The sequence below is a fragment of the Rhea americana genome, unplaced genomic scaffold (assembly GCF_003343005.1).
Source record: "Rhea americana isolate MKP2758 unplaced genomic scaffold, rheAme1 scaffold_92, whole genome shotgun sequence".
Taxonomy (NCBI): Eukaryota; Metazoa; Chordata; class Aves; order Rheiformes; family Rheidae; genus Rhea; species Rhea americana.
This window is the reverse complement of record NW_028187111.1, coordinates 105,856-131,111: the sequence shown is the minus strand read 5'-3', so window position 1 is coordinate 131,111 and position 25,256 is coordinate 105,856. Positions and strand designations below refer to the sequence as shown.

At 39.3% G+C, this 25,256-nt stretch overlaps 1 protein-coding gene across 3 annotated transcripts in view; it reads right to left on the bottom strand.

The window, feature by feature from the left end:
- The window catches only part of EPHB6 (EPH receptor B6), a 78,087-nt gene that overhangs the window by 4,213 nt on the left and 48,618 nt on the right, over positions 1 to 25,256 (bottom strand). For 2 of the 3 annotated variants that reach the window (XM_085324628.1, XM_085324627.1), the window contains 12 exons: positions 23,103 to 23,258; positions 20,577 to 20,915; positions 9,732 to 9,856; positions 8,536 to 8,698; positions 7,581 to 7,695; positions 4,680 to 4,735; positions 4,445 to 4,564; positions 3,794 to 4,041; positions 2,638 to 2,853; positions 1,819 to 1,968; positions 1,463 to 1,656; positions 163 to 318 (listed from right to left, as the gene is read on the bottom strand). In XM_085324628.1, the coding sequence (XP_085180754.1) occupies positions 163 to 318; positions 1,463 to 1,656; positions 1,819 to 1,968; positions 2,638 to 2,853; positions 3,794 to 4,041; positions 4,445 to 4,564; positions 4,680 to 4,735; positions 7,581 to 7,695; positions 8,536 to 8,698; positions 9,732 to 9,856; positions 20,577 to 20,915; positions 23,103 to 23,258 (2,038 nt within the window). The remainder of the gene's footprint in view (positions 1 to 162; positions 319 to 1,462; positions 1,657 to 1,818; positions 1,969 to 2,637; positions 2,854 to 3,793; positions 4,042 to 4,444; positions 4,565 to 4,679; positions 4,736 to 7,580; positions 7,696 to 8,535; positions 8,699 to 9,731; positions 9,857 to 20,576; positions 20,916 to 23,102; positions 23,259 to 25,256) is intronic. The other variant, XM_085324629.1, reaches the window with a different exon arrangement.

Below are 25,256 nucleotides of genomic sequence, written 5' to 3'. Positions count from 1 at the left end.
GTAAGAAAGACTTTGCTCTGGATTCCCTCTCCTTTGTCATGTGTGTGTTTTCTCCAGGCAATTCTTACTCTGTATCTCTCAACCTGCTTTTGCTTTGCAATAGGGTCTTTTCTGCATAGAAAACTCAGTGCCAYATTTCCTGCTGTCTACCCCTCTACTTACTCCAAAGTCATGCGTGATATGACATCAAATGCGATCAGACCAGCCTGGTCAAAATTCTCCTTGTAGCGGCCCATCTTGATGGCATCCAACCACTCATGAGCACTGCTGAGTGAAGGGAAATCTGGAGGAGAGTTGCTCAGTAGAGGCTGAGATGGTCTGAAAAAGAGACAATTTCTAAAAGCCCAAGTTACCAAGTTGACCACACCATTAAGCTCAGAATTAAGAGAAAGATAGAATGCAATCTCAGAACAAAACAGAATGGCACAAGGCAATTGTGTTTGTTCTTCATGCCCTGATTTCCAGAGGCCTAGCTTGACGTGTCTGTTTCAGGATACCTGCCTTCCCATTTCTGCTTAAAAAAAGTAACCCAACGTAAGGAGCTTATGCTTTCTTCTCGTATTTTCTCAGGCATGTTCTCTTCTTGTTGCTCCAGAACCTGTCCACATTTTCTGAGAAAGGGTTGCAATTGGGAGGTTTCCAAGGAAGAGAGAAGAGACCCTGCATCTTTCTGCCTTTGTGACTCATTCCCCCTTTCTAAGATGCTCTGCTTAGACCAAACATAATCTATAAGAGAGGAAGTGGGTCTTCTGGGCTCCAACACCCACTAAATTATAACATAACAGTCAGAGGGTAAAGAAACCACTGTTCATAGATGGCATTCTCAGTTTTCCCTGCCCTCTGAATCCAAAGGCTACAACTCTCTTTGTGTTCTAGTTCTTAGTAAACCAAGCACAACTACRCACTTCTCTCCCCAGCTATGAACTGCATTGCAGTAGGTTAGGGTTTTATACCCATTGGAAAAATCCTCTAGGATGACAGGACATACTTTCATCATCAGCCTGACAGCTATCTAATCTTGGTTTTATTTATCCCCCCAAAGACTTTGGCCTCTGGTTTCATGAGGCTGAAAAATACAGATGAGAAAATATGGGATGCAAGCTCTAATGACTGTTCTAGCTACAGATTTACTTTCCTCCACCAGCTAAGGTCTTCTTTCCCTTGATCACCTCTTTTAATACCTTGTGCAGCTATCCCTCCCTCCATCTCCACTTATGTTCATTGTAAGTGCACACCATAATCAGCACTCACAACTCTTAATTCATCCTGATCACCCATTAAGTAAATCAGACTATACAGTTCTTCTTCCAGTCCTCTCCCTCATTTTTTTTCTTCCTAATTGGTCTCAGTCTCAGATGAAAGGACTGGATAAAGACTAYATAGCCTAATTCACTGTCATCTTTTCCTCATGATGCCTACCYAGAGACCAGCCCTATTATTTTGCACTAAATCCTTATCTTACCTGCTGTTCCCAGTGCCAGTGGCTTTGAGTGCTGATGGCTTGCGAATCATTTTATCTAGGGCACTGACTATTTGCTCAAATTTGGGTCTCTGGACACGCTCCTTCTGCCAGCAGTCAAGCATCAGCAGGTGTAAAACAGTTGGGCAGTCTGGGGGTGGTGGCAGGCGATAGTCCTGGTCAATGGCATTAATGACCTGCAGGAAAGGAAGAACAATGCTTGATCATGGCTCGGAAAATAAATTAAAAAAAAGAGAGAGAGAGACAAGCTGCAGTCACTGGGCTGTGCATGACTTTCTGCTACTTAAAATGATACAGAGGAGAGACAGATGAACATTCTTACCACTTCCAAAACTTACATCCTGATTGGACATGTCCCAGTAAGGCCTCTCTCCATAGGACATCACCTCCCACATGACAATGCCATAGCTCCACACATCACTGGAGGAGGTAAATTTGCGATACTGGACAGCTTCAGGGGCAGTCCAACGGATGGGGATTTTGCAGCCCTAGAGAGCAGTGGGAGAGCAATCAGAAAGTTAGTGAGATATGGACTATTTGAGGAAGTGACATTACCAAACTGATCAGTGCCAGCAGCATGGCACAACTCTGAGCACAGGATGCAGCTCTATTAACATTGTCATATTGCTGGTTTAAATTTAAGCTATTTTTAAGKTTTGCACCTTGTTCTATTGAGAGATGCAGATGAAGAACCCTGACTGCTGTAAATTCCATTATATAGTGGAATTTAACCTTTATAAAGGTTAAAGACACACTTGGCTTCAACCTCTCCTTCATCCTTTATACTTCCTGTAAGAAACTGATGAAAGAGGAAGATAACACCTATTTCAATTGATGGGGTTTGTCCTATTCACCATTATTCCATGAAGAATTGTACTGACACCTCAGTTAACAGGGCATAATGGATCAAATTTTCAGTTACTCTTTTTCTTTACTGATTTGAAACAGACAGCCCCATGGTGAAAGGCTCCACCTTACTTTTCTCTGGTCTCAGGATGAGCAAAAAAGAGTATGCCAAAGAACTCCATATCACGATCTACTGAATGTTCTGTGGGTATGAAGAACACACAAAGACTCTACACAGATTCAAAGAGAAACACAGAGCAAATTTATGCTTGGCAGCACAGTAAGTAACTCCTTCCACAGTGGTAACTCACCAAAGCTCCAGTGTAGGTGGGGTTTGAAGCATCATCTTCCAGAAAGCGGGACAGACCAAAGTCTGAGACCTTGCACACAAGGTTGCTGTTGACTAAGATATTACGTGCTGCCAGGTCACGATGCACATAGTTCATGTCTGAAAGATAGCGCATGCCAGCTGCAATCCCTCGCAGCATTCCCACCAGCTGTAATACACTGAACTGTCCTTCCTTCTGCTGCAAGTGAGGAGGCAAATAAAAGGTTTTTATGACTACAGGAAATGAAGCCAACAGGAAATAGCAAAGAGCAATATAATAAGGTGGATTTATAAAGTTAGAGTACATATGTCTTAAATTCAGCCAATCTCTGAAGGTTCAAGGACAGCAAGTAAGAAAGGAAGATGGGCTGCTTAAGGCAAAAAATCTCTGATGAAGTGAGACACCAGCAATCTACTTCTGAAGACAAATCTCATCTTGTAGCTATACTCTCTGTTAGCATTCTGTGCCTAGAAAGTCTGTACCTTGTTACCTAGTGAGCTGGCTAAATGAAGGGGGKCAATCCATTGACAGCTCTGCTCTTTACAATGAGTTCTATGCAAATCCATACAATGGGTTCATGTGCTCTTCCAAATACACTTGCCGAAGTAGTTGTGGTTGAATAAGCATTTATTTTAGTAGAGAAAGAAATGAAAGAACTTGCACTACAGAAATATCTATATTATCGTTTCATTTTTAGAAAAAAAAAACAACTGGAAACTGAGAGTGCTAAAAAATCTACAATTAATGGGAAGTTTAATTAATTGAAGTCACCTGAAACAATCAGTGGAATAAAGCCCCCAAAACATTACTAGAAAAGCAAATTTTAGAGCATGCGTATAGTAACTGAAGGGCCATGAGCAAAGGAAAACAATTTAGTATTGATTATCAATAAATATTCGAGTTGGAGAGGTCTATCAGAGTATAGAGATTTTATACGACGAGCAAGCATTATCACATTGTTGGCCCAGCAAACATTTAACCTGATAACTTGCTAATATATCTATTGCCCCTGTAAAGAACATTAGAGATGTTATGGGGACAGGAAGGAAGAGGAAGGACAGATGAAATTAACAGATCTGAGAGTGGCACAGAGCAAGGTGAAGAAGGAACAGTTGTTTGGGACTCCATCTCATGGTACCCTGAGGAAGGAATCCAGCGATCCATTCTCCATGAACTCTGTGACAATCATGACTGGTCGGCTCTTGGTGACCACACCCTCCAGGTGGATGACATTGGGATGCTCAAACTGCCCCATGATGCTGGCCTCGCTCAGGAACTCCCGCCGTTGTTCATCTGTGTAACCTGACTTCAGGGTCTTAATAGCTACTGTGTATTCACGCTTCCCTGGAGGTTTTAGGCGCCCAAAACACACCTCTCCAAACTCTCCTGCCAGGGAGGGAAGAAACACAGCTCAAGTAAGGTAATACAGCAGAGAATTTTAATTTTGTGCAATAAAATGTTCTAATATGAAAAACTCCAGGCACTACTTGGGAATACGGTTACTAGGCTGTTACTGAAAGCTCTGAATTCAGCCAGCTTGGAGGATACTATGATACATCTTCAGGGTTCAGATGAGGCACTCTGGGTCTTCTCAGGGTGTTTTCAACTTGCCTTGGGGCCAGCATCTTATGTTAACTATTCTAAGGTGGATTTGGATAAAAATGAAGCTTAGCCATCCAGAGAGACTTGATGTGCCAGGAGGGAGGGTGGGATCCATTTCAGGCCAGCAGGGTGTCAGCTTTCAAGGTAGATAAGAAGGCACTTCAGAATCTGTAGTTTCTCACACTACCTGATCCAATGACCTCCTCAATCTTGATTAAGGACACATCAATCTCCTTGGCAAACTCTCTAACAGCTTCATTGGGATCTTCATAGGTTGAAGGGTCAATATAATATTTCACTCCAAGCCCTGCAGTGGAGAAGACAGTCCAAAACATCACAAGAGTCAGTCCTTGAGAGAAATGGGTGTTACTGAGTTCTGAAGAGAAACAGGCCCTTGTCATCTGTTCCTCTGGGACACTTACCTCGTGCACTGATATACTGCTGCAGGCGGTCTGCATATGGAGTCTCTCGTCTTTTACTGCAGAACATATAGGAAAAGAAAGTCAAAACACACACAGGTCTCCGACAGAGTACTGGAGTAGGCTTCTCAATGCAAGACTCAGAGGGTCCTTGAGCTTAGAGATAGAAGATGGGTATTAAGATCCCAGCCTGCCCATCTTTTAATAACCAATGCAATCTTGTTTTCTACATGGTCATTTTTAACAGCACTGAGTGCAATCCCAGTTTAGATATGTCAAATGACAGAGTCTCCAGGACTATCCAGGAAAAAAAAAAAAAAAAAAAGACCTATGGTTTAGCACTACTATCTTGGAAGCTTTCTTTCTATAGAGGCTAAATTTGCCCCTTAATTTCATTCAACTGCTATGAATTATTCCTTTCAATACCAACCTAAACCCTCTTCTTCAATGCTTTTTAATTTCTTCTTTTTAATAGCCATTTTCTCAAATTTCACATATTTAATGTATTTAATTAACCCCAGAAAGGTAGATTCTTGATCTGTACTCTTTGTCTCTTAACAGCATTTACTTTGGTTAACCTTTGCATAAGTATGGTACCCCAAACCAATTGCACAGAGCCATATGGACAGAAATCTATTCTATGATATGACCTCTGTATGTGCAGCTCAAAATAGGTATGATCTTAATTACTGTAATATKTTTTACAAAGATGCATCTGACTTCCAATCAGCATAGGTGCTTCTCAGCATAGGCTCTTCTCAAATTTTATTATCCCATTAACTGTGTATAATTCAAGCCATTTTTCCCATATGAGCTAGCTGTTTTCCAAGTTTCATCCTATTCTTGGTTTGCTGTTAATATTTTCCATTTTTCATGTCACTTTCTTTATTTCCAACAATGTTCATAGTTCTTTCCAAAAAAGTATAATTTATGTCAGTTTACATGATTTTCTAAATCATATTACTTAGAGTAGATCCTAAATCAAACCTATGGTATCCTGCAGTATCCCTGTGGTGTAAATGGATTCATGTCAACTCATATGCTTTGCTGCTTAATATCCATCTCACGGTTACAACTCTCCAGTCTCTTCTGAGTGCGCACAAGACCTTCTATTTGTTTCAATTAGCATCTGAAATCAGAATTTTCTGAAACACGATGTTACTTGGTTTTGTTAATAATAGGACCAACCCTATCATTCTGCAGGAAATTTTGTCCATTATACATACTTTATTTTTTTCCTTAAAATTCTGCTAAAATACCATAAGTGGAGTTATTTCTACCTTAAAAATCTGTTCTTTTTACTGTGGGAAGAAATTGGCATGGGGGCCTTTACCTAAGATCTATAAACGTGCTATTGCATCTGGCAAGTCAGGTCTAAATTAGCATTTTTTCTAGGTCAGTCATCATTAAAACAAACAAACAAACAAACAAATAATTAGCTTAAATAGATAAATCTTTCACACAATATATTGACAGGATACTGTGTACTAATCATTTGCAAAAACAAATTAAAATTATTGTATTTGTCTATAAATACATTGTCTTTTAAAAAAATCCTTTTATATAGTCTTTCTTCTTTCCTACGTTTTCAAGCTCACTCTTCTAGACAAATTTAAAATACAAATTTGATGTCTCATCTTCTGAGCCACTGTTCATTGCACATGCTCCCTCAGGTATAAATGAGTCTACCTTTTATGACAGAGTTTTTTACATAGCTATATTTATAGAATCCCTTTGACACCCTTTCTCAATGCCGTTTTGATATTATAAATTCATTCTAGCTTAGGTTTAGGGKTTTTTTTTAGAAAAATATATGCTTTATTGAGTTGTGCACATAATAACACATTTCCAGCTGTAACAAGAAATCATATTTTAAGAGTTCAAAGCTACAAAGGGAGACAATAATATAAACATAACAATATTAGATAACTCTTGTCTTTCCAGAAAGAAAAATAATAAAATAGAATATACACAGAAGAAAAAAACAAATACAGAAAGGGGAAGAGAACAACTCCCCCTCACCCCAACAACTAGTGACTAGATGTCACTTTCTAAGGTTAAGCAGTTTATAAATTTCTTTCGCTCATCAGAAAGAAAAACTATTAACTGCCTCCTGTTTAGAGGCAGAGTAGAGCAAACATACAGAAATCCACTATTGACAATCTAAGGGATAAAGTTCAAAACTCATTAAGTCCAAAAAGTGAGTGATGATTGTTTCTTTTCTTCAACTATCAAAAACCTCCCTGCCTTACTTTTATACCTCTACAAAGATCTGTGAGTGACCCTTATTTTTCTTTCTGCYTTTTAAAAAATCTATCCTTCTTTTGCCATCACTATCTCTGCATTGACTTATCTTCCCTTTCTTTTCAAAATGGCAGGTGGTATTTGCACTTTTCAACCTAGATTTTATCTGAGCCTGTGTTTCATGGAACTATGTGGGATGTACATTTTTTTTCTTTAGCAAATGATCTATGGTTTCTCATCATTCTTGATTAAAAGATACTTTGCAGCTCCTTAGCATCTTCTAAATAAGAGAGTCTAAATAGTTTTTCTACCAGTCCTCCTTCACTACATTATTTCATTCTCCACTTGCTTGACCTATGACAATTTATAGTCCCTTTTTGAAGTAATTAATTTAAATAAATTTTGAGCACTATCTTTAAAAAGCTCCAGTGCTACCTAGCTAAATCTCAGCTAAGTATATGAGTGTTTTACCAAAGGACAGGCACCTCAAATGGGAATAATGARGTAGGATCTTCATTTAAAATCAGAATAGGGTCTCAAGGGCATTTGAATGAACGTCCATCAGCCTGTCTCCCGCAGGGCAGGGTTATGTAGCAGGGGTAAGTAAGTTCCACTTTCTGGGGTGCAGGCACTGGCACATGAGCAGGTCAAAGAATTCACCTCTTGAAGATGATGGCAAGGATGGCAATGGCAGCAATTACCAAGAAGGCTAGACCACCAAGCGCTGAGCCCACGATAAGCGGCAGTCGGTCCTGCATCATCTCCGAGCGCTCCCCTAGCAAGGGAGACACACACACACAAAATGCAGAGGACAAGGGCTGTTAGAGTTTCCCTTCTACTCAGCTAGGTTTCACCTATAATTTCATTCCCACCAGTCCTCTGCTTCCAAGGCTATTCCTGGTATCTCAACATATACTTTATTTTATTATTATTCTTTCCCTTCAGTCACTGTGCTTCTCCAGTGCTTTCCTTTCTACCTCTGAAAATCCAGTATTCCCTCCTACCCTCTCTTCCCTCCCCTGATCCATTGATACCTTACTGGCTATGTCAGTACAAGTCCTCAGTAAACTTAGGCTGTGAACCCACTGTCTCTTCTTAGTTCAGCTTGTAGATGATGTACATTAATAACTTTGACCCAGACCAAAGATTTCACAAGATAACACATTACTCTTCGCATGAATGAATGGGACTACTGTTGGGAGGCAAGGTTTGGTGCGTAAGTCCTCTGTCCCACCTGTCCTTGCAATTTAGCTGTAACATGTCCTGTGGCAGCTGGAGGCCAAACCATACCATAACATAGCATTGTGTACTGTAACACTTTCCTAAACAGAACTGCACTCCGTTCCTTCCTGGTCAGAGGCACAGAAGCATATGAAAACAAGGAGTAGGAATGGGGAATATGGAAGTATCAAAAGCTAAGGGTGTGTGAACAACGCGATCTGACGGCATGAAGTATCTGTGAGTGGGCAAATTTGCATACGCAAATTGTGGTATACAGAAACATATGAGTAGGAGTGTCAGGTAGCAGTCTTCTGCAGTTTTCTAATACATTCAATGGCACACATAAGTGAAAAATGAGTATGTGCAAGTCTGAATACAAAACAGCAGCACTCACCTTCCATTAGAGTTTGGAAATACATCTTTCCACTGTATGGCCCATAGCCCACTGCTGTTCTGGCTCGTACTTGGAAGGCATAGATCTTGCCTGGGTTCAGATTTGAGATGGTAGCCATGTTGGTCTCGCTAGTCAAGGTCAGTGAATTATCCTCCTCATCTGCCTGTGAATGCCAATGGCCAAAARGAATATGAGACCTTTGCCCACACCAGTGGCTGTCCTCATCAAGGAATGCTAGATTTTATGTGGACCCAATAGTCCTTGATTCTCCCTCTCCCACCTCCTATTCCAGACCTGGGTTCCTCACACAGTACTCGTGCTCTTCACTACTGCCCTCCACTACTACAGGTCTGCCAAAGTCYCTCAGTCCTGATCTAAACAAAATGAGAGACAAAAGTATCTTGTTCTGTGGTTCCCTGCAACCTATTCTAAAATTTTACTTTCTACAAGCTCCAAACTCATATATTCTCCTTGAAAAATCTAGTGTTAGAACATGTGTAATACTATATCCAGGAAGCTGCTCTTACAAATTACAGGCAGCTAAACTGCTAGGAGAAACAGTAGCCCTGCATAATTCTGCACATACGTGGGAATACGTTTGAGCAGCCCTATGGAGCTCCTCCCTCAAACCAGTTAGATTGGGAGTCATGAAAGATGTGGGTGGAAATGAACTTTATGGTTGCCACCCTGTAATTCCAGCACATAAACAGGAGATTGAAACCTGCCACTTAGTGAATGAACTTCTCTCCATTAAATTTCTCAGAGACGTCTTTCCAGGCATATATGTGAGCACAGGACATCACTCTACAATGCACAACAAAACGTTGCAGTGAGTCCAACTCCAGCATACACCACATTTAGAAACTTCAGCTCCTTCTGCTGTTACCTGTATCAACTCATGCTAAACTTATTCAAATGTTTTAGCCACAGCTTTTTAGCTTAGCTACAAGTGTCTTCTTTTTCTGTCCGCATCACTAGATGGTTCCAAGCTGGGAAATGCAGATGGACAGATGTTAGATGACACATACATTATAAACTTCAGTGTTTGCTACAGTGTGCTCTTCCCTCAGAATTTAAGCACTTTTCTCCACCTTATTCATCCTGATCCAGAGGGACATCTCCCAGAGAGAAGATTTTCCTATTCTTTCTTGCATTACAGCTATATAACAGCCTGCATTGCATCATTCTCTGCTCACCTTGTTGAAGTAGCGAAGCTGGTAATCCAGGATGATCCCATTAGGTTGGTCTGGCTGAGGCCAGGACAAAGTAATGCTGCTGGTAGTACGACTCACCTGATGCATCATAGGAACTGCAGAGGGGACTAGAACAAAAAAAGAAAGGAAGAAAGAAAGAGAGATTTCAAAGAAAAAAGCTTAATGAGGAATGATAATTTAATATTTACTGTGATATGCTAATATATTAGTTCATCCCTTCCTTTCTCTTAATTTACATCAAGAAGTACTTTATAAAATGGCCCAAAGAAATCCAAATACAATTTCACTCTACTGGGAGTAACCTACAACTTGGACAGAAAATGAAGAATACCCCAGACAACTGATARTGCACATGAATTTTGAAATGATCTACAATATAATTGGGACATTATTCTGGTCTTAAAATTTGCAATTTGTACATGCAAGCTAAAATACCACCTTTGACAGTGCTACTATCCTGTTCTAGGATGCCCCTCTTGGACAAACAGTATGAGAATTATATCAGCACAAACGAACTACAACATCTCTGTTCTGTTTCTCCACCAGATTATAATTCTTTCTTCTGTGGGGAAAAAATAAGGTACAGGCTGTCTGAAAAAACAGAGTCATTCATTTTAGGTCACAAATTGACCCCAAGGGTTAGGTTTAGGTTAGGTTGTAAACTGAAAGAGGAAGGAGGATGAGGACCCTGGTGACTTAAGAGATGGACTTTGAAGCCTTTCTCAGTTCACTGGTCCCAGTTCAGCTGCTGATCATGGAGAACGAAARCATCTTGAATTCCTATCCTAATATTCAAGAGTAGATCCTGGATGCCAGGCCAATCCTGGACAGAACATTTGCCCAGATGGCAAAACCATATGGTTGTTCTATTTATTTTTATATTGCCTGCTAAGTTCCTGTCTTCTGGAGAATGGGCCAGCCTAGTATACTACCTACTTGGAGCTGCCACCTCTATTCCATTATGGTATTCAGTGCTTAAACTCTGTGGCAGATATTAATTATTGTGGGAAAAATTCAACTTTTTTTTTTTTTTTTTTTTGTCCAAAGTAAGGACCAACTCAACTTTTTTTTTGCTTTTCACTTATTGGCTTCCTAGAGGCCATTACCATTCACAGGTTCTGAAGTCAAACGAAGTAGGTAGCATTCCTTATAATAGGAGGTCTTTGCTGAAGGAGGATCATAGTTAGTTCTTCTAAAAATAGTTCTCAGAGTGGGAAGGGAGATGAATAGCCACTTACTAGTGAAGCTTTCTGGAGAACGAAAATCCACTTCTGCAAAAAACATCCATGATTTTAGGAACACATTTGGGCTAAGGCTAAAAAAAATATGAGTTTCTTCTTAAGAAGAGATTTCCAAACAAATATTTCAGGATAACTGATAGAGGATCTTTCAGCTTGCCTTTTCAGTCTGCCCACAGAGTTGTTCTCAGTTTTATTTTCTCCCTGCAGGCAAAATGTCATGTTGACATGAGACCTCCAGGTAGACAGCTAGGGAATCCTCATTTCCATTTTACTAATGGAAGTAATATTTTCAGTAGCTTTAAATCTTCAAGAAAAAGCATACTAATGAAAAGTTGCCACCAACTCCACTGGTTTTGCACAACAGACTTTTAAACTTACTAGATGGAAGATTCATGACTTCCAGGTGAGGCAAGTGGGAAACAGTTAAAAACAATGAAACAATAAGTTAAGAGTAGCAAAAACATTTTCTCATCCTTACTCCTTTTATTTCTTATAATTATTTGTGTCTTAAATAGTTTTGCACACCTTCTCATTACAATATTGCTGACAAGAATAGAAGAGGGCAACAATTAAACAAGGCCTTATGTAGTTTAAAACATGAATGAAGAACACTGTATTCAGATAACAGTGTGAGAAGAGCAGGATAACTATCTAGTTCATATTTGATCAAGAAAGATTCTACAAAGCTGTAATGCTTATTAAAAGGCAGATATCTTTCTGATGGGACATACAGGACATATGGGACAGGAAGAGGTGTAACCCTAAATACACAGATATACTGCAAAGGAAGAACCCACTCCCTTGTTCTAGTTTTTAATGAAGATTTTACAGAATGATCACAGTTAAATGTACTCTCCATGCTTCCCCTCCACGCTCTTCCCAGTCATCCGTTTTCCACTCTGAACCATTGCTTATTCCTGCTCTCCTCATTTCTTCCGAAGTCATGCTTTTCCCCCTACCTGAAAGGCATATTCAGGATGCTTAAAATAAACTAGTGATATTGACCTATATTTTAGTCAGTAAATACCCATTCTGACATTAGCATATACTGTCAACTCTCAGGTATCCATGAACAGGCTATCTTCTGCAAAAGATACACAGACATCAGAGCTGGCTGTTTATAAAGTAAAGCACAGCAAAGCCTGCACAAGAACAATAATAATAAAATACATGTTACCCAGATATGCTGTACATAGAAACAGGCTACATCTAGCAGAATCAGAAATATTGGGAAGCATAAAAAAAATCACTGGAGTGGCTTTAGTCTGAGTTACAATACATGTATCTCTTGATCATGCTCCTGAGCATCCTAGAGTGCCCCTATTATCTGTGTTTGTCTATTACTCAGGCTAAACATGGRGTGGATACCTGGAATAATGTCGAGTTTGCTATATTATAGGTGGTCATTTCAGTGACATGCATCTATTAAGCAGATATTTCTTAAGGCAAAAAACATAAACCAGCAAAAATGCTCAGTAATGAAAGTATGAATTAATCTAAGATTGAGTGTCTTTAACCTACCTCTCTGAGATAGTTTTTCCTCTTTGATACATACATTTGCCTGTTATTTAAAGATAAAATCCTCCCATCACTTCAAGTGAGACCTCTCCCATCACTTCAAGTAAAAATTATATAGATTTTTGCTTTTAAAAGCTTATATTAATATTAAAGTGATTTGAAATGTGAACATATTTGTGGGTGGAATAACAACATTTTTTCTATCAAACTTTTTTTGAAAAAAGTTACTCTCCCAGTAATTATGGAACATAAAGCTCAAGGTTGTATACTTCAAACCAACGCTCGAAGTACCCTACCTCTACTGACACAGAAGTACTAGATGAATGTTTTTCTTTCTTTGTATGCAGACTACTAACAATGTTTATCACAAAACACTGGTTTACTAGCTTATTTCATATTCTATGCATAGAACATATTTCATGTTCTATGTTGCTTTGTCACCTCCATGCCATTTTTCTTTTTTTCACATGAGGTTTATAAATGGAGATACGTAGGTCTGTGTCTAATGACACTTGGATAATTGGCTGACAGCTGAAATCACAGGGTCTGATTTTATTATTCAGTGAATGCAAGCAACATGTTATAATATCAGATCTCTAAAGATAACTGGAAAATGACTGCTTTTTTAATTCTATTTGTCTGAGTAAATATGAGGAAAATTCTTGTACATATAACCTCTAATGGAAGCTTTAAAGCCATCCAGCCACTAGGTAAATATGACTCCTGGGTTCTACTTCTTGCATGCTGTGAGTTACAGCTCTCCTACATAGATGGACATAATGCAATAATTTTCCTGGATCTTTTGTGGCAGCATATGGGGGGTGGATTAAGGATATTTTGAGCACCTTGAAAATACTGCATTCTCTATGTTACTTTCTTTTCTGCTTTACTTTCTTTTAATGYTAATGTCTGTGACAGTAGTATCAGCAATACTACAGGTGCCTGCAACCTTRAAAATCTACAGACTGGGGAAGGAAGGAATCTGAAGGGAAGGGGGCTGCTTCCGCCTTTGCTTCTGCTTCTTTATTGTTGCAAAAGAAGAGCCCACTGATGCAAACTGCCAAAGACTCTTAAGAAGAAATGGTCTTCTCTAGATATAGCAAGTTCACTGGAATAGATCTTTACTTGAATCAATGTATCTGCTTCATTTATTTTTTATGAGTATAGCTGGAGTTACAAAATCCAAGTTTGCTTTAAAGGCTATGCTGAGTTCCCTCAGCATTTCCTCCATTACCCAAAGAGGCCATATAGTTTGGGCTTGCAAGCACTAAATAAGAGAGTAAGTCCAGGAGAGGATTAAGCTTTTGATTGGAGAAAACTGGGAGTTCTGCAAAGATCAAAGGAAAATAGGTCATCTTCATCATCTGCTTTTAGCTTCATGAATGCAATTCATGTTTAGGAAAACTTCCCTTTTTATAAAATTATACAGAAGATAAAAAGAAAAAAATGTTTTTATAAAAGATTACTTACCTATCAGTATAGATAGTACACAAATGCTACCTGCCTGTAGACCTGATAGACATATCTTTTCCATAGGATAAATCACAAAGCCTTTATTTCCGGGGAGCCACTTTAACACTGAGTGGAATCATAAAACTTAATTACWGCACAAATAAAGTACATCTACCTTTTTTAAAGTAAGTCAACTTTTTTAATAGAAATCACACGAAGATTTTTTTTTCAGACTTGCAAAATGAACTCCAGTTCACACTAAGGAATCTCCAAGTAACCCAGGGGTTTTACCACTGCAGAAATTTTCTAAAACAAAGAAAATGCATCCACAAATGATGACCAAGAGTGCTCTGATGAAGATTGTGTTCATTCTATCTGTACTTGCTTGTACTCTGATTTTCTGAAAGTAGTAAAATAAATTGTCTTAAATACTTGCTCCAGACATAGACTCCACCTCAAGGGAATTATTAGATCTAAAAAAGAGCTACATGTTTACTGTAGCTTTTTAATCTTACCAGAGAGAAAGAGCGAAGAAAAAAACCTTCAGTTTTACTAAGATACAATCTTGGGCTGCAACACTTCTTCAGACTCCTTTCTGTTTGTCTTCTATTCCATTCTTTCCCTGAGTCATACTCAGCATGGAAATAATGAACTACTAGTAATGGGTAGGGTAACTCAGGTGAAGTTTAAATTCACTTTGTCTTCCAGACATTCTCCTTTTTTTGAATCATGTCATTCTTATCTCCCCTATTCAAATTATCTCTTTATTCCAGATCTGACAACTCATTTCTCCCCTAGATGTGTGTCTTCCCCACCTTCATCAGTGAGGACTGAGGTAGACATGGTGATGACACTTAAGAATCCTCTTACTGAAGTCTCCTGCCTATCTGATTCTTTAAGTAGGCTCATCTTGAAAATAAGATTATGTTTCTTTGTCTACCCTATGTGCTACTTACTTAAAATAATCTTGTAGTCAGCAGAGATCTAGGGTTTAATACGGTTCTTAGAAATAGACATTTAATGCTATTTAAGATAGCCTCTGAGATTCAAGACATAGTGCTAGCTAATTTGACTTAGGACTTCCAGGAGACTAGTAAACCTCTAGAGAGCTAGATGGAGATAGGATATGCAAGAGTGCCTGAAAAGGCACTATATACCTATAATTATGCAGCTGTATCCCTTGCACTCAGTGTAGCCTAATGAGCAACTCATCTCACTCTAAAGCAAATGTTCAAGGTGCAGCTCCATTTAGCTTACATTTGTGAGGCCTAGTCCTCCTACTCCTCCTGGGTCTCCTCATGCTCCTGTATCATACCTGCTAGCCCTGGATAGATGTCTTGGCTGCCCTTGGGTGTCTCAGATGGCCTAGATGCTTATACGTTGACAACTGAATGGAGCTGACTGATCAGTTGAATCACTTGTTTAGTACAACTGGCTAGATCTCCATGGACAACTACAGGAGCTCAGACAACTGGATCACAGGAGGCTGCTTAAATGGGATTCAGACTGAATCCTGTCCCTTCAGACCAAGAGTCTGTGTATCCTCTATAGATACCTATGCTTTTTCTTTCCCTTCTTTCACTCCAGAAGCTTCTATAAAACATCTAAATTCTTTACATAATCACCTTGTCCAACTCCTGCTTTAATTTTGTCTCTCCCACTTTATCCCTCATTTTGTGATCACCTTCAGTTAGTCCTTCCTCTCTAATACTAGACCCAAATCTACCACTCTCAAAATATCGCTTCAAAATATTGGAGGTATGTTTACCTCCTCAGCTATTTTCTTATACACATATTCTCAGCAAATGGCATGAGGACCTTAACTTTGTTCCCCACACCTTCCCGCATACCATAGTCCTGAAGGGAGGTCTGCTGGAATGCAGTATAGACACTTCCTTCTCCATGCATTTAACATCAGCTCTTTCTTTTTGAAATTGTCCTCTCTGTGTCTTTACTACAGACTTCAGTTTAGTTCTGCCCCTTTCTCTAAAATATCTCCACCCTGTAAAAGTCTCTTGAGTTCTTTTCTATCATGTTCTTGTACTTTAATGCCTGTAGATGAAGAATGCTTTAGAAAGGCAAATTAGTTAGTTATTTTCACTATCATTATCTCTACTCTTACTGTTTCTGCTGGTGTTCCACTCATGCCTAACAAACAATGGAGAATTTTCCTTTATATCACAAGGTGCTGTCTTTTACTATGCACTTCCTATTTCCTCTTTCTCAGAAAGCTTCTGTCTTCATTTAAACAATCACTGAAACCTGAAAAGTGAAAACAAGCACATTCATTCTCTGCTCACGCTGCAGAGACAGAACATATTAAAAAGACAAAAATGGAACAGATCCTTATTTTGGAGWGACCACAGAAATTTTTATTAGGTTCCAGTCATACCTGGGCAAATCCACTGAAGACAGCAAAGTTGACAAATGTCACTAAAGGAAAAATGTAGCTATAAAAATATTTCTGTTGTTGCTATATAAGAAGAAAAAAATCTAGTGTAATTCCTAGGGCCCTATGGTGATTGCTCAGGGCTGGTGATTAGAATCAAAAATAAGCAAGCAGATTATTACTTTAGAAATTAGTGCAATTCATCCAATGGACAATGGACAGAGARCTCACACTCCATTTTGTTTAACTGATTATTCCATTCTGACAAAACTCAGTAACATATAGGTTCTAACAGCTCTCTTTTTTATTCTTTGATCCCTGCTCCTGTCAACTAAGTATATTGGATTGTTGTGCCTCACTCTGGAAAACCAAGCACCTTCAGACAAATTTCCCTCATCAGCTCAGCCGTTTGCATTCATAATCTCAACCCATTGACACTGAAGTCTTTTCTTTCTCTCACACATTCCCCCTAAAAATCTTATGACAGGTTCTCTTAAATTGTGTGGCACTATCCATACTAGTCCCTGTCTCCACCCAGCCTCTTACCCCTACCTTCACACTCTCTAGCTTTGACTAGCGTGGTTCTGCAGATCTTTGATATTGCCAAGTCCCACTACTCTGAATCCAACTGGTGTAGCAGGCTGCTACATAGAAAGATATACTTTTCATGGGTGCATRGCAGCCTGGCTACATCATCTTTAACCTCATATACCTCCAAAAACTCTTTAAATGTCTGAATTCAATCAAAAAACTCGTACTTTCTTTTAGAAATCTCTACGGACTTGCTCCAACATTTGAGGCCTTGCCTCTCCTTCTACCTTTTGGGAATGTAATAAATAGTCRGATGAATAAGTTAAATAGTGTGTCTCTGGAAACAGACATGAATACATGCTTCAGTGGTAGGTATAGGAAAAAACATGGACAGACAGGTACAGTTATGTATATAGAAAGTTTTTTCATGGTGCTTTAAATGAAAACTTGAATTATGTCATAAGGCAGGAGAAAAGACATTTGTTTTCCCTGATTAATACACTTGAAGATGCTAAAATCCATTAAAATTTAGCCCCTTTTTGTTTTTTAATAATATGACAGTTCTTTTTTATATTTTTTGGTTTCTCTGTATCAGGCTCCCTCTCTGTCACAAAGCATAACTTCAGTTATATAAAAGCTTTCCTTCCTGCAGCTCGTGCTCTCTGGAATGGCTTCCTATTGTACTGTGAAGCAGGGCAAGTAGGCTGTTAGGTATAAGCAAATTCTTAGAGGAAGGGTGATTTGGAGATAAATATGAAGAGTGATTATGTAACAGGTGAAAAAGAGAAGCAGAACTGTTCCAGGACAGAGTATGTCTCTCTGGGACAGAAAGTATCTTTAACAAATGGGCAGAAGATGGGGAGGAGGATTTCATGGATCAACATCCGAAAGAGTTCAGAGAACTCTGATGCAGGAGTAAGAGTAATATTTACAAGCTGCCAGGAATGAAGGGTCACTTTTAATTCAATGGGTAGCAAATTAATGTTACAGTCATTCATTCAGAAAGCTTGTAATTCCCTAGCTTTTTCTTTTTCCCCAAGCTCTCCTGCCCCCTCCCTGTCTCTGTTAGAATATAAAAGCCCAAAGTGTCCATCTCTGTGTGTATAATAATAATAAAAAGCTAAACTAAAGTGAAAAGATGCTGAGGGGATTGAATAGAGGAGGGCATGAGTAAGACAGGCCACGTGATGGAGGAACCAAGGCCTTGCTAGCATGAGCTGTCACTGCAAATCAAGGGCAGCTCATCTCAAACTCACTCTTAATGATTTCAGGGAAGAGCAAGAACACACATGCACACACAGAGACACAGACACAGACACAGACAGACACACACACAGACACACACACACACACACACACACCCCGAGTGCAGTCACAACAGCCATCCAGGACATCCTGCAGCTTCAGGAAGCTGGCCTCGCCTAAGACTGCTTCAGTGCACAAGAGACCACCTTCACGTACACAAGGGAGTAGGAGGGGTCATAGAAGAGGACAGAAGAGTCAAACAGTACCAAAAGAAGAGGGCACATTTGGTAATTCCAGGGCAGGAGGGGGAAGCAGCTAATCAAGATTAAATCACTTTGGATATAGATGAAAGAGGTTGAATGAGAAGCAATGAAAAAGAATTTTTCAGGATGTTAATAGAACACCTGTCATTTCCAGTAGAAGCCAAAGAAATTCCCTGGAATTACCATAGGAATTACCCAACTATATCTCTTACTGTAAACTAAATTAGAGCAGTCACTTGTAGGCAGCTTCTTACGAAGTCAGGTATCCTATCTGTGCCAGGCTAATCAGTGCCTCTGAGATAGTGTTACAAAGGGAAGAAACAAGCATTGGTGAACCCCCAGTATCTGTTAACAATACGAAATTACTTGGCGTGTGCATTCTCTTCTTTTCCATGGCATAGAAGAAATAGAAGGATATTTAACAGAGATTCTGATCTAGTCATAACACTCCCCTGCCTTCAAACAGCATTGTTCCTTCCACTTTCTTTCCAAAGCACTACACTCTGTAGAATCCAGACATCAGAGCTGAACTAGGTCTACTATTTCACCTYGCATCTGACCTTGCAGCATTTCTCTTGACCTTTACTGAAGCCTGGTTTTGCAGCTTCCACAACTACAATGTGGAATCTAATGAGAGATTTGAGTTAAATGTTTATATTTCTGTAAATGTTTACAGATGTTTCCTGTCACTTAAATTGCTACCCCTCTTTCTCTTCTTTATCACTTTACTCCTCATTGTATGCTCTTAAGTAAGTCATGTACAGTTCTTCTCTATCCCTTACTCTATATATGCTTGTAAGGAATAACAAATGCTCACTCTCTTATTGTGAATAGTTAGCTGAATTGTATGCCTATATGCATGTGGCTTTCTCCAGCTGCCTCTGTAAGTCAGTCCTTGTAAAGAATACTTGCAGAAATTCAGAGTTCATCTGGTGTTATTTTCCTTTTCCCTCCATATATAAGCCTTCCATATCCCATCCATCAATCTGACAGGCTCTTCAAACCTTTAATCTCTCCCTTCCCTTGYCTGCTCACACAAGCCATTAGTATTTTAGGTCCTAGTCAACCCTGTGGCTTAGTTTCTAGCTACATGCATCACAACATCTTTGTTAACACTRTAAGACATATTCTAATACTACCATGTGAAAGCAAAAAAAAAAAAATCCTCATTTCATATTGACAGGAGAACAATATTTCAAGATCATCTATCAGARTGGTGAGGCTGAAAAGGTGAGAATAAGTAAATTCATGGCTGGTAGAAGAACCCAGAACAACTTTAGTAGACAGTAATGTTGACTCTATTTCTGGATCCTTTATCAAACTTCTGACTAACACATCCCCATCAGTTGTGAAAATTGTAGTTTTCATATGTATTTATGACTCAAAGGCCTGTACTGTATGAATACATGCCATGCCAGGGTCAGATGTATTTCAATGATGACTAAATGTGAACATTGTTTTTTTGTCATACAGTGTCTATCTGTCTCTTTATCTTCAGCCTCCTTACTTTGATACACAGTCGGGCAAAGGTGGACAGATTTGATGAATCACTCAATACCCACTTGTTAAAGTACAATGCAATATGAATCGAAACAAAGAGGATGGGAGATGTTGTACAGGAACAAGAGAGCATGGAAAAACAAAGTGACTGAAAGAATATAAAGGCAAGGAAGAAAAGTAGAGTTAATAGGGAAAAAATGCTAGAAAGAGCAAGTGAAGTATGAAAACACAAAATAGAGAAGAGTAGAAGATAAAGAAGATGGAGAGGAGATGAAAGGGTGAAGAAATACTCTCTAAGTGCTGTGGAAAGCTGATGCTTACAAAACCTCCTTCAAGTTAGTGTCCCTTGTCTCGTACAACAAAGCAACATGCTTTGTCTGACCCACAGGACATCTCCCATTGCTCTCTCCTTCAGGGAACCTTCTGCTTTGACAACTCCTGTCCATGCATAATCATATCAGCTGCTAAATCTACTCAGTTTCTCTGTCAAGAGGAAAGAAGGAAAGCCAGTTCAAGGGAAAGCAGGAGAGAGAAGGGCAGAGGTAAAACCATGGAAATGGCAGGGCAAGATAAAAAAGGGCACAACACACAAGCAAGRAGGCAAAGTTGCAGGATGTGAAAGACCAAAGCAAATAATATGAGACATAGAGGTGGAAAAAATGGGACTCAGAAAAAGGGGTCTCCTCACCTGACTGGCTGGTGCTAACATTGATAGTTGCATAGTGTGGTGCTTCCGAACTCAACTCAGTCACCAAGTTGACAGCCTGGATCTCAAAGGTGTATTGCACACGGGCCAACAGGTTGGAGACTTGCACACGGCTTTCCGTCAGGCCCACCTGGCGTGGTTCAAATTGTACACTGTCCCCACAGCGCACACATGGCCCTGGAGACCCAGCTGGGCACACTTTGCAGATAACATTGAAGAAAACATCCTTACGGCCACCCAGGTCCTTGGGGAGGCGCCAGGTCAGAAGTACGTTGGAGCCAACAATTTCATAACTAAGATCACGGGGAGCTGAGGGAATGCCTAAAAGACAGAATGAAAGATCAAAATCCTATGAAAGAATGGGACCATATTTTGAGGCAAGAGAAGATACAGTAGTAGAAAAAGAACAGAAGTTGCTACTGCTTCTCATTCTTGCTCTTCTCCAACTGTTTCTCAGAAGAAGACTAGGAAAATCTTTGCTACACTGAATATAAAATTAGAGACAAGGAGGAGCTACTGTACTATCACATTTTAAAGACACAAAATGGACAAGAAGGGTCATTTGTTTCAAGGGCATGGCTTTTATTTTTCCCTTAAAGAAATGCCAACAGCTAGGGAATTTCCAAATCTTTCAAAGTTTTAGTTTTGCACAAGTAAGATTTCTCCCTGTGGAGACCTCTAAAAATCTCATTTGTACCTAACACATCAGACTTCAGTGAGCCTGTTGCAACTATTGCAGAAGCTGAGCAGCACTTTCCCTATGATTATTCTTGCCATCAGTCATATTCCTAAGTGGCATCGAGAGTAATAGCTGAGAGCAGAAAAAATGCCTATTCTGTGTGTCCAACACTTGTCTTGCTGGCACACAGATAGCGAAGAGATGGAGGAACAGGCACAGGGGTAAGAAGATGGCATGGGGATGAGAGTGGGACAAGATACTGGAAGTTTAGAAAGAAAGGCTCAAAAAGGTAAAACCAAACCAAAACAAAATGAAAAAGCAGCAGTCTGGCACTGCTTAACCTTGGCATGGAGGCAAGGCAAGACTGGAAGGGGCAGAGAGGCTGGGCTTAGTAGCAGGGAGGGACAAAGGAAACATGAACAGAACATTTCCCTCCAGAAGCTAAAAGGAAATCCAAGAATGCTCATTCTCACTATTCCTGCAGGTAAAGCCTCTTTTCTGCCTACTGCTGATCAATGTTATGGATGACACCCTCTATYACTGCAAGCAGAGGAGGTCTTTGTGGGGGATCTCTCAGGCTGCAATCTACTTAATTCCTGGAGCATTTGAGTATTTTCACATGCTATAAGTTCTTGGGGACTCTTTACTTCCAATGTTGCTAAAAAAAAAATAAATTATGTTGTAAGAACTGCACACAGAAGACTGTTAAAAAGAAATGAAAAGTAATATTTACAAGATCAAGCATTTGGTTGTTAGGGAATGCCAGAATTAAGCTTGCCTTTGTGAGCTTAACTGGGCACTTGGCATTTGCACCATGATTCAKTTTTTTATTGCATAATCATGTACTGGGTTTTCCTGAGGGTTCTTACCACAGTAAATGCAAAGGTTAAATAACTGGTCAAGAAGTAAATCAGTGCTGTGAAATAAAGATATTACAACTTGCTTGATGATGCTGAAGATGGATTCTGTGCACTATATAGGCTATACAAAGCAAGGGACTACAGAAAGGAAAATGATCGTATATCTGAATTTCTGAGCACCTAACTTTGAGCCATAATGTGATTGCAAGTTGCTTTAAGAAGTGGATTCTTTCTCTGTCACTTCCATGAAGTTGATAGGTAATGTTGGATATATTATTTAAACTAGATTTTTGAGTACTAATCACATACCCTATTTCATTTTCTGGGAATAACTCTGAAGTTATTCCTTCCTGACCAATTAAGGTTTTGAGAAAGTACCTTTATTATGAAGAAGTCATAACTGATGAGGATCAAAGATAAGCCAATGAGAAAATTAATAATTTCCTATAAATACAGTTCAGAGAAGAATTTGAATTCTGTCCAGTAAATAAGTTCTTCACACCTTCAATAGCAAAGAAAAAAAAATATTGGTCAACTCCTTTAGTGAAATATACTTGTCCTGTATATGAAATGAGATTAAAATTTTGTGAGAAAATTAATACATTTTTCTCTCATCAAAAGTTGCGTCTTAACTTTGACATGAACTTATTTAAGCCTGCATGAGCTTTCTTAAATTTGGCCTTTTCCWTTTTTAGTGTTTGACATTGCAACACCACAGCGTTTCTCAAACACAGTGCCACCAATGTATCAGCACTGTAAATAGCACACGAGAGCACTTCTGTCTTTTCATCTTCATTTACTAAGTGGATATACCCTATTGTTAGCTGGAGATGCAAATGGAAGTTTTGCTCTCATTTATCAAGGACCTTGAGAAAGGATGAGTCAGAACTCCCCGCCAGCTTAACAGGCACATTCCTTATCATCAACCACCCTCCTCCTTGCTTTCAAACACTCTATCCAAATACTTACCAGTGCAGGGAGCATCAGAAGTGTCAGAAGCAGATCGATAGTAGTGGTTCTGACAAACACATTCACTTGATCCTGGCACTGGAGCATGGCTGTGGGCAGGACACTGGTGGCATGGATCATCTCCCACAGATACTTTAAAGAAACCAACGGAGCAGGCTAAGAGGAAGAAAATGAGATGGGTAAGAGCAGGAAACTCATTCAAATTCCACAAGGAATGTGATCTTATTTACATTTAATTCATGCTTCTGTTGTTGGGAGAACTACTCACACAGAGTAGCTACTAAGGTCTGTTTATGACAGTAACTTTATGACAGTATAGATGACATTAGCTCTGGGCTGGAGGATGCACTGTTAAAATTGAAAACCTTTTTTTTTTTTTTTTTTATTCTATAGAAGGCCACAAGTGCTTAAACTGATTCACCAGCAGATGAAAAAGGATCAGTCCAAAGAAGCAACTTCGGCAGTTTGAAGTATTTGTCTTCTTATTACTCATCAAAAAACATTAGTATCGGAGAAGGCAAGGAGCACAGTCATGGGATTTATCTCAAACCAGTCATAACATTTACAACTGTTATCCACACCTCCTTCTCCCCACCCAACAGAGCCACAATTTTTTTATGCTGTTTTAGACAACTTCATTGCTGAAGGTAATGTAAACTACTACAACAGATTTTGCATCAAAATGAAAAAAATGAAGAGGCAGCATTCAGCAGTCCTCTTGTTTCCCCYTAGGTCTGGAAACTTCCCAGATATGGGATTATAATATATAGAAGCCTCTTAAAAATGAAGAATTTCGAATTGCAGACACTAAAACTCCACAGTCTTASTAACACCATATCACATTCAAAGGTAAGTCAGTCCACCTCTCCCAAACCTACACATTATTTCCTTGTTTACAAATTTAGTACTGACTAAYAGACTGAAAACTTGCTCCTCAAGAAATTTGCTATGCTATCTAAACGGGACTGGGGAAAGGTCTGATTTCAAAGCCCATCCTGTATTTTTTTGATGTATACTGTGGACATGGTAGGGACACTTAACTTCCACTTACCAAGGTAGACTCTGGGGAATGGTTTTGCTTCTTCATTCAATCCTACAGCCTGACATCAAGTTGGTCAATGACCTTGCTGCTAGCCACAGTAATGAAAACACACAAATGAGCAGATGATCATAATGCATGCAGTTTGTGTCATGCTAAACAGAATTTTTTAGAAGAAACAGACCTTTTCCCCATGGTGTAAAAACATGTTGGCCTACAAAGGTACTATTGAGAGAATTCAAGTAGATTCAGCCCTAGCCTGCAAATCACATGGAAAGCTGGGCAAAGGTGTGAATGAAGAAGGGTGGGTTTTTTTTTTTTGTTTGTTTGCTATTTATTAAACAACACTTATTTAAAAATAAACGTAATTGTTTACTTTGAAGACTTCTCATGACCTGCTGTGAAGCTTGGKAATGCAGTGATGAGGTCTGCTGGGATGACACACTGTTGAGGGTCATGCAGAAGTATTAAGCAAATACACAATGTTGTAGATTATATATAGTGGAATGAATACACCAATAGCACCACTGTCTCAGTGAAGAAAGACATTTTTTCTGAGGCAGAGCACGTGTACAGCTTAAAAGGTCATGCAAGATTTCATTAGTGCTGTGGACAACCACTCCAAATGACCAGAAGCATTCAACAACTGCTAACAGAAACAAATCAACCAACCAATGCAGCAAGAATACAGATTTATGTCTGGGGACATGGTGTCTGCTAACGGAGAACACTGGTATCTGCTCATATCACAGATGCTGTACAATARTACAGAGATAACACTTTGGAAAAGGTGCTTACATAACAAATACTARAGATCAAATACGTAAAATCATTCTTTTGGATTTGCCTGACTAAATCTAATTTCTGCACCYGTGCATTGTGCCTACCATCAGATATTAATAGCTGTTTCATACAGGCAAAAACAGGTTACTACTGCTTCTTCTGTCACTGCATAGTGTGGCATGCTCTTCAAGCAACCACAGTTATGTGGTTTCTAGCTATCTGTCCCCTCTCCTAGTCCCTGAGGCAGCAACTGTTCCTGAATGCAATCCTGGAAATGTAAATTTAGAGAATGAGGAATCTGTTATTTAAGCTGAAGAACAACACCAACATGA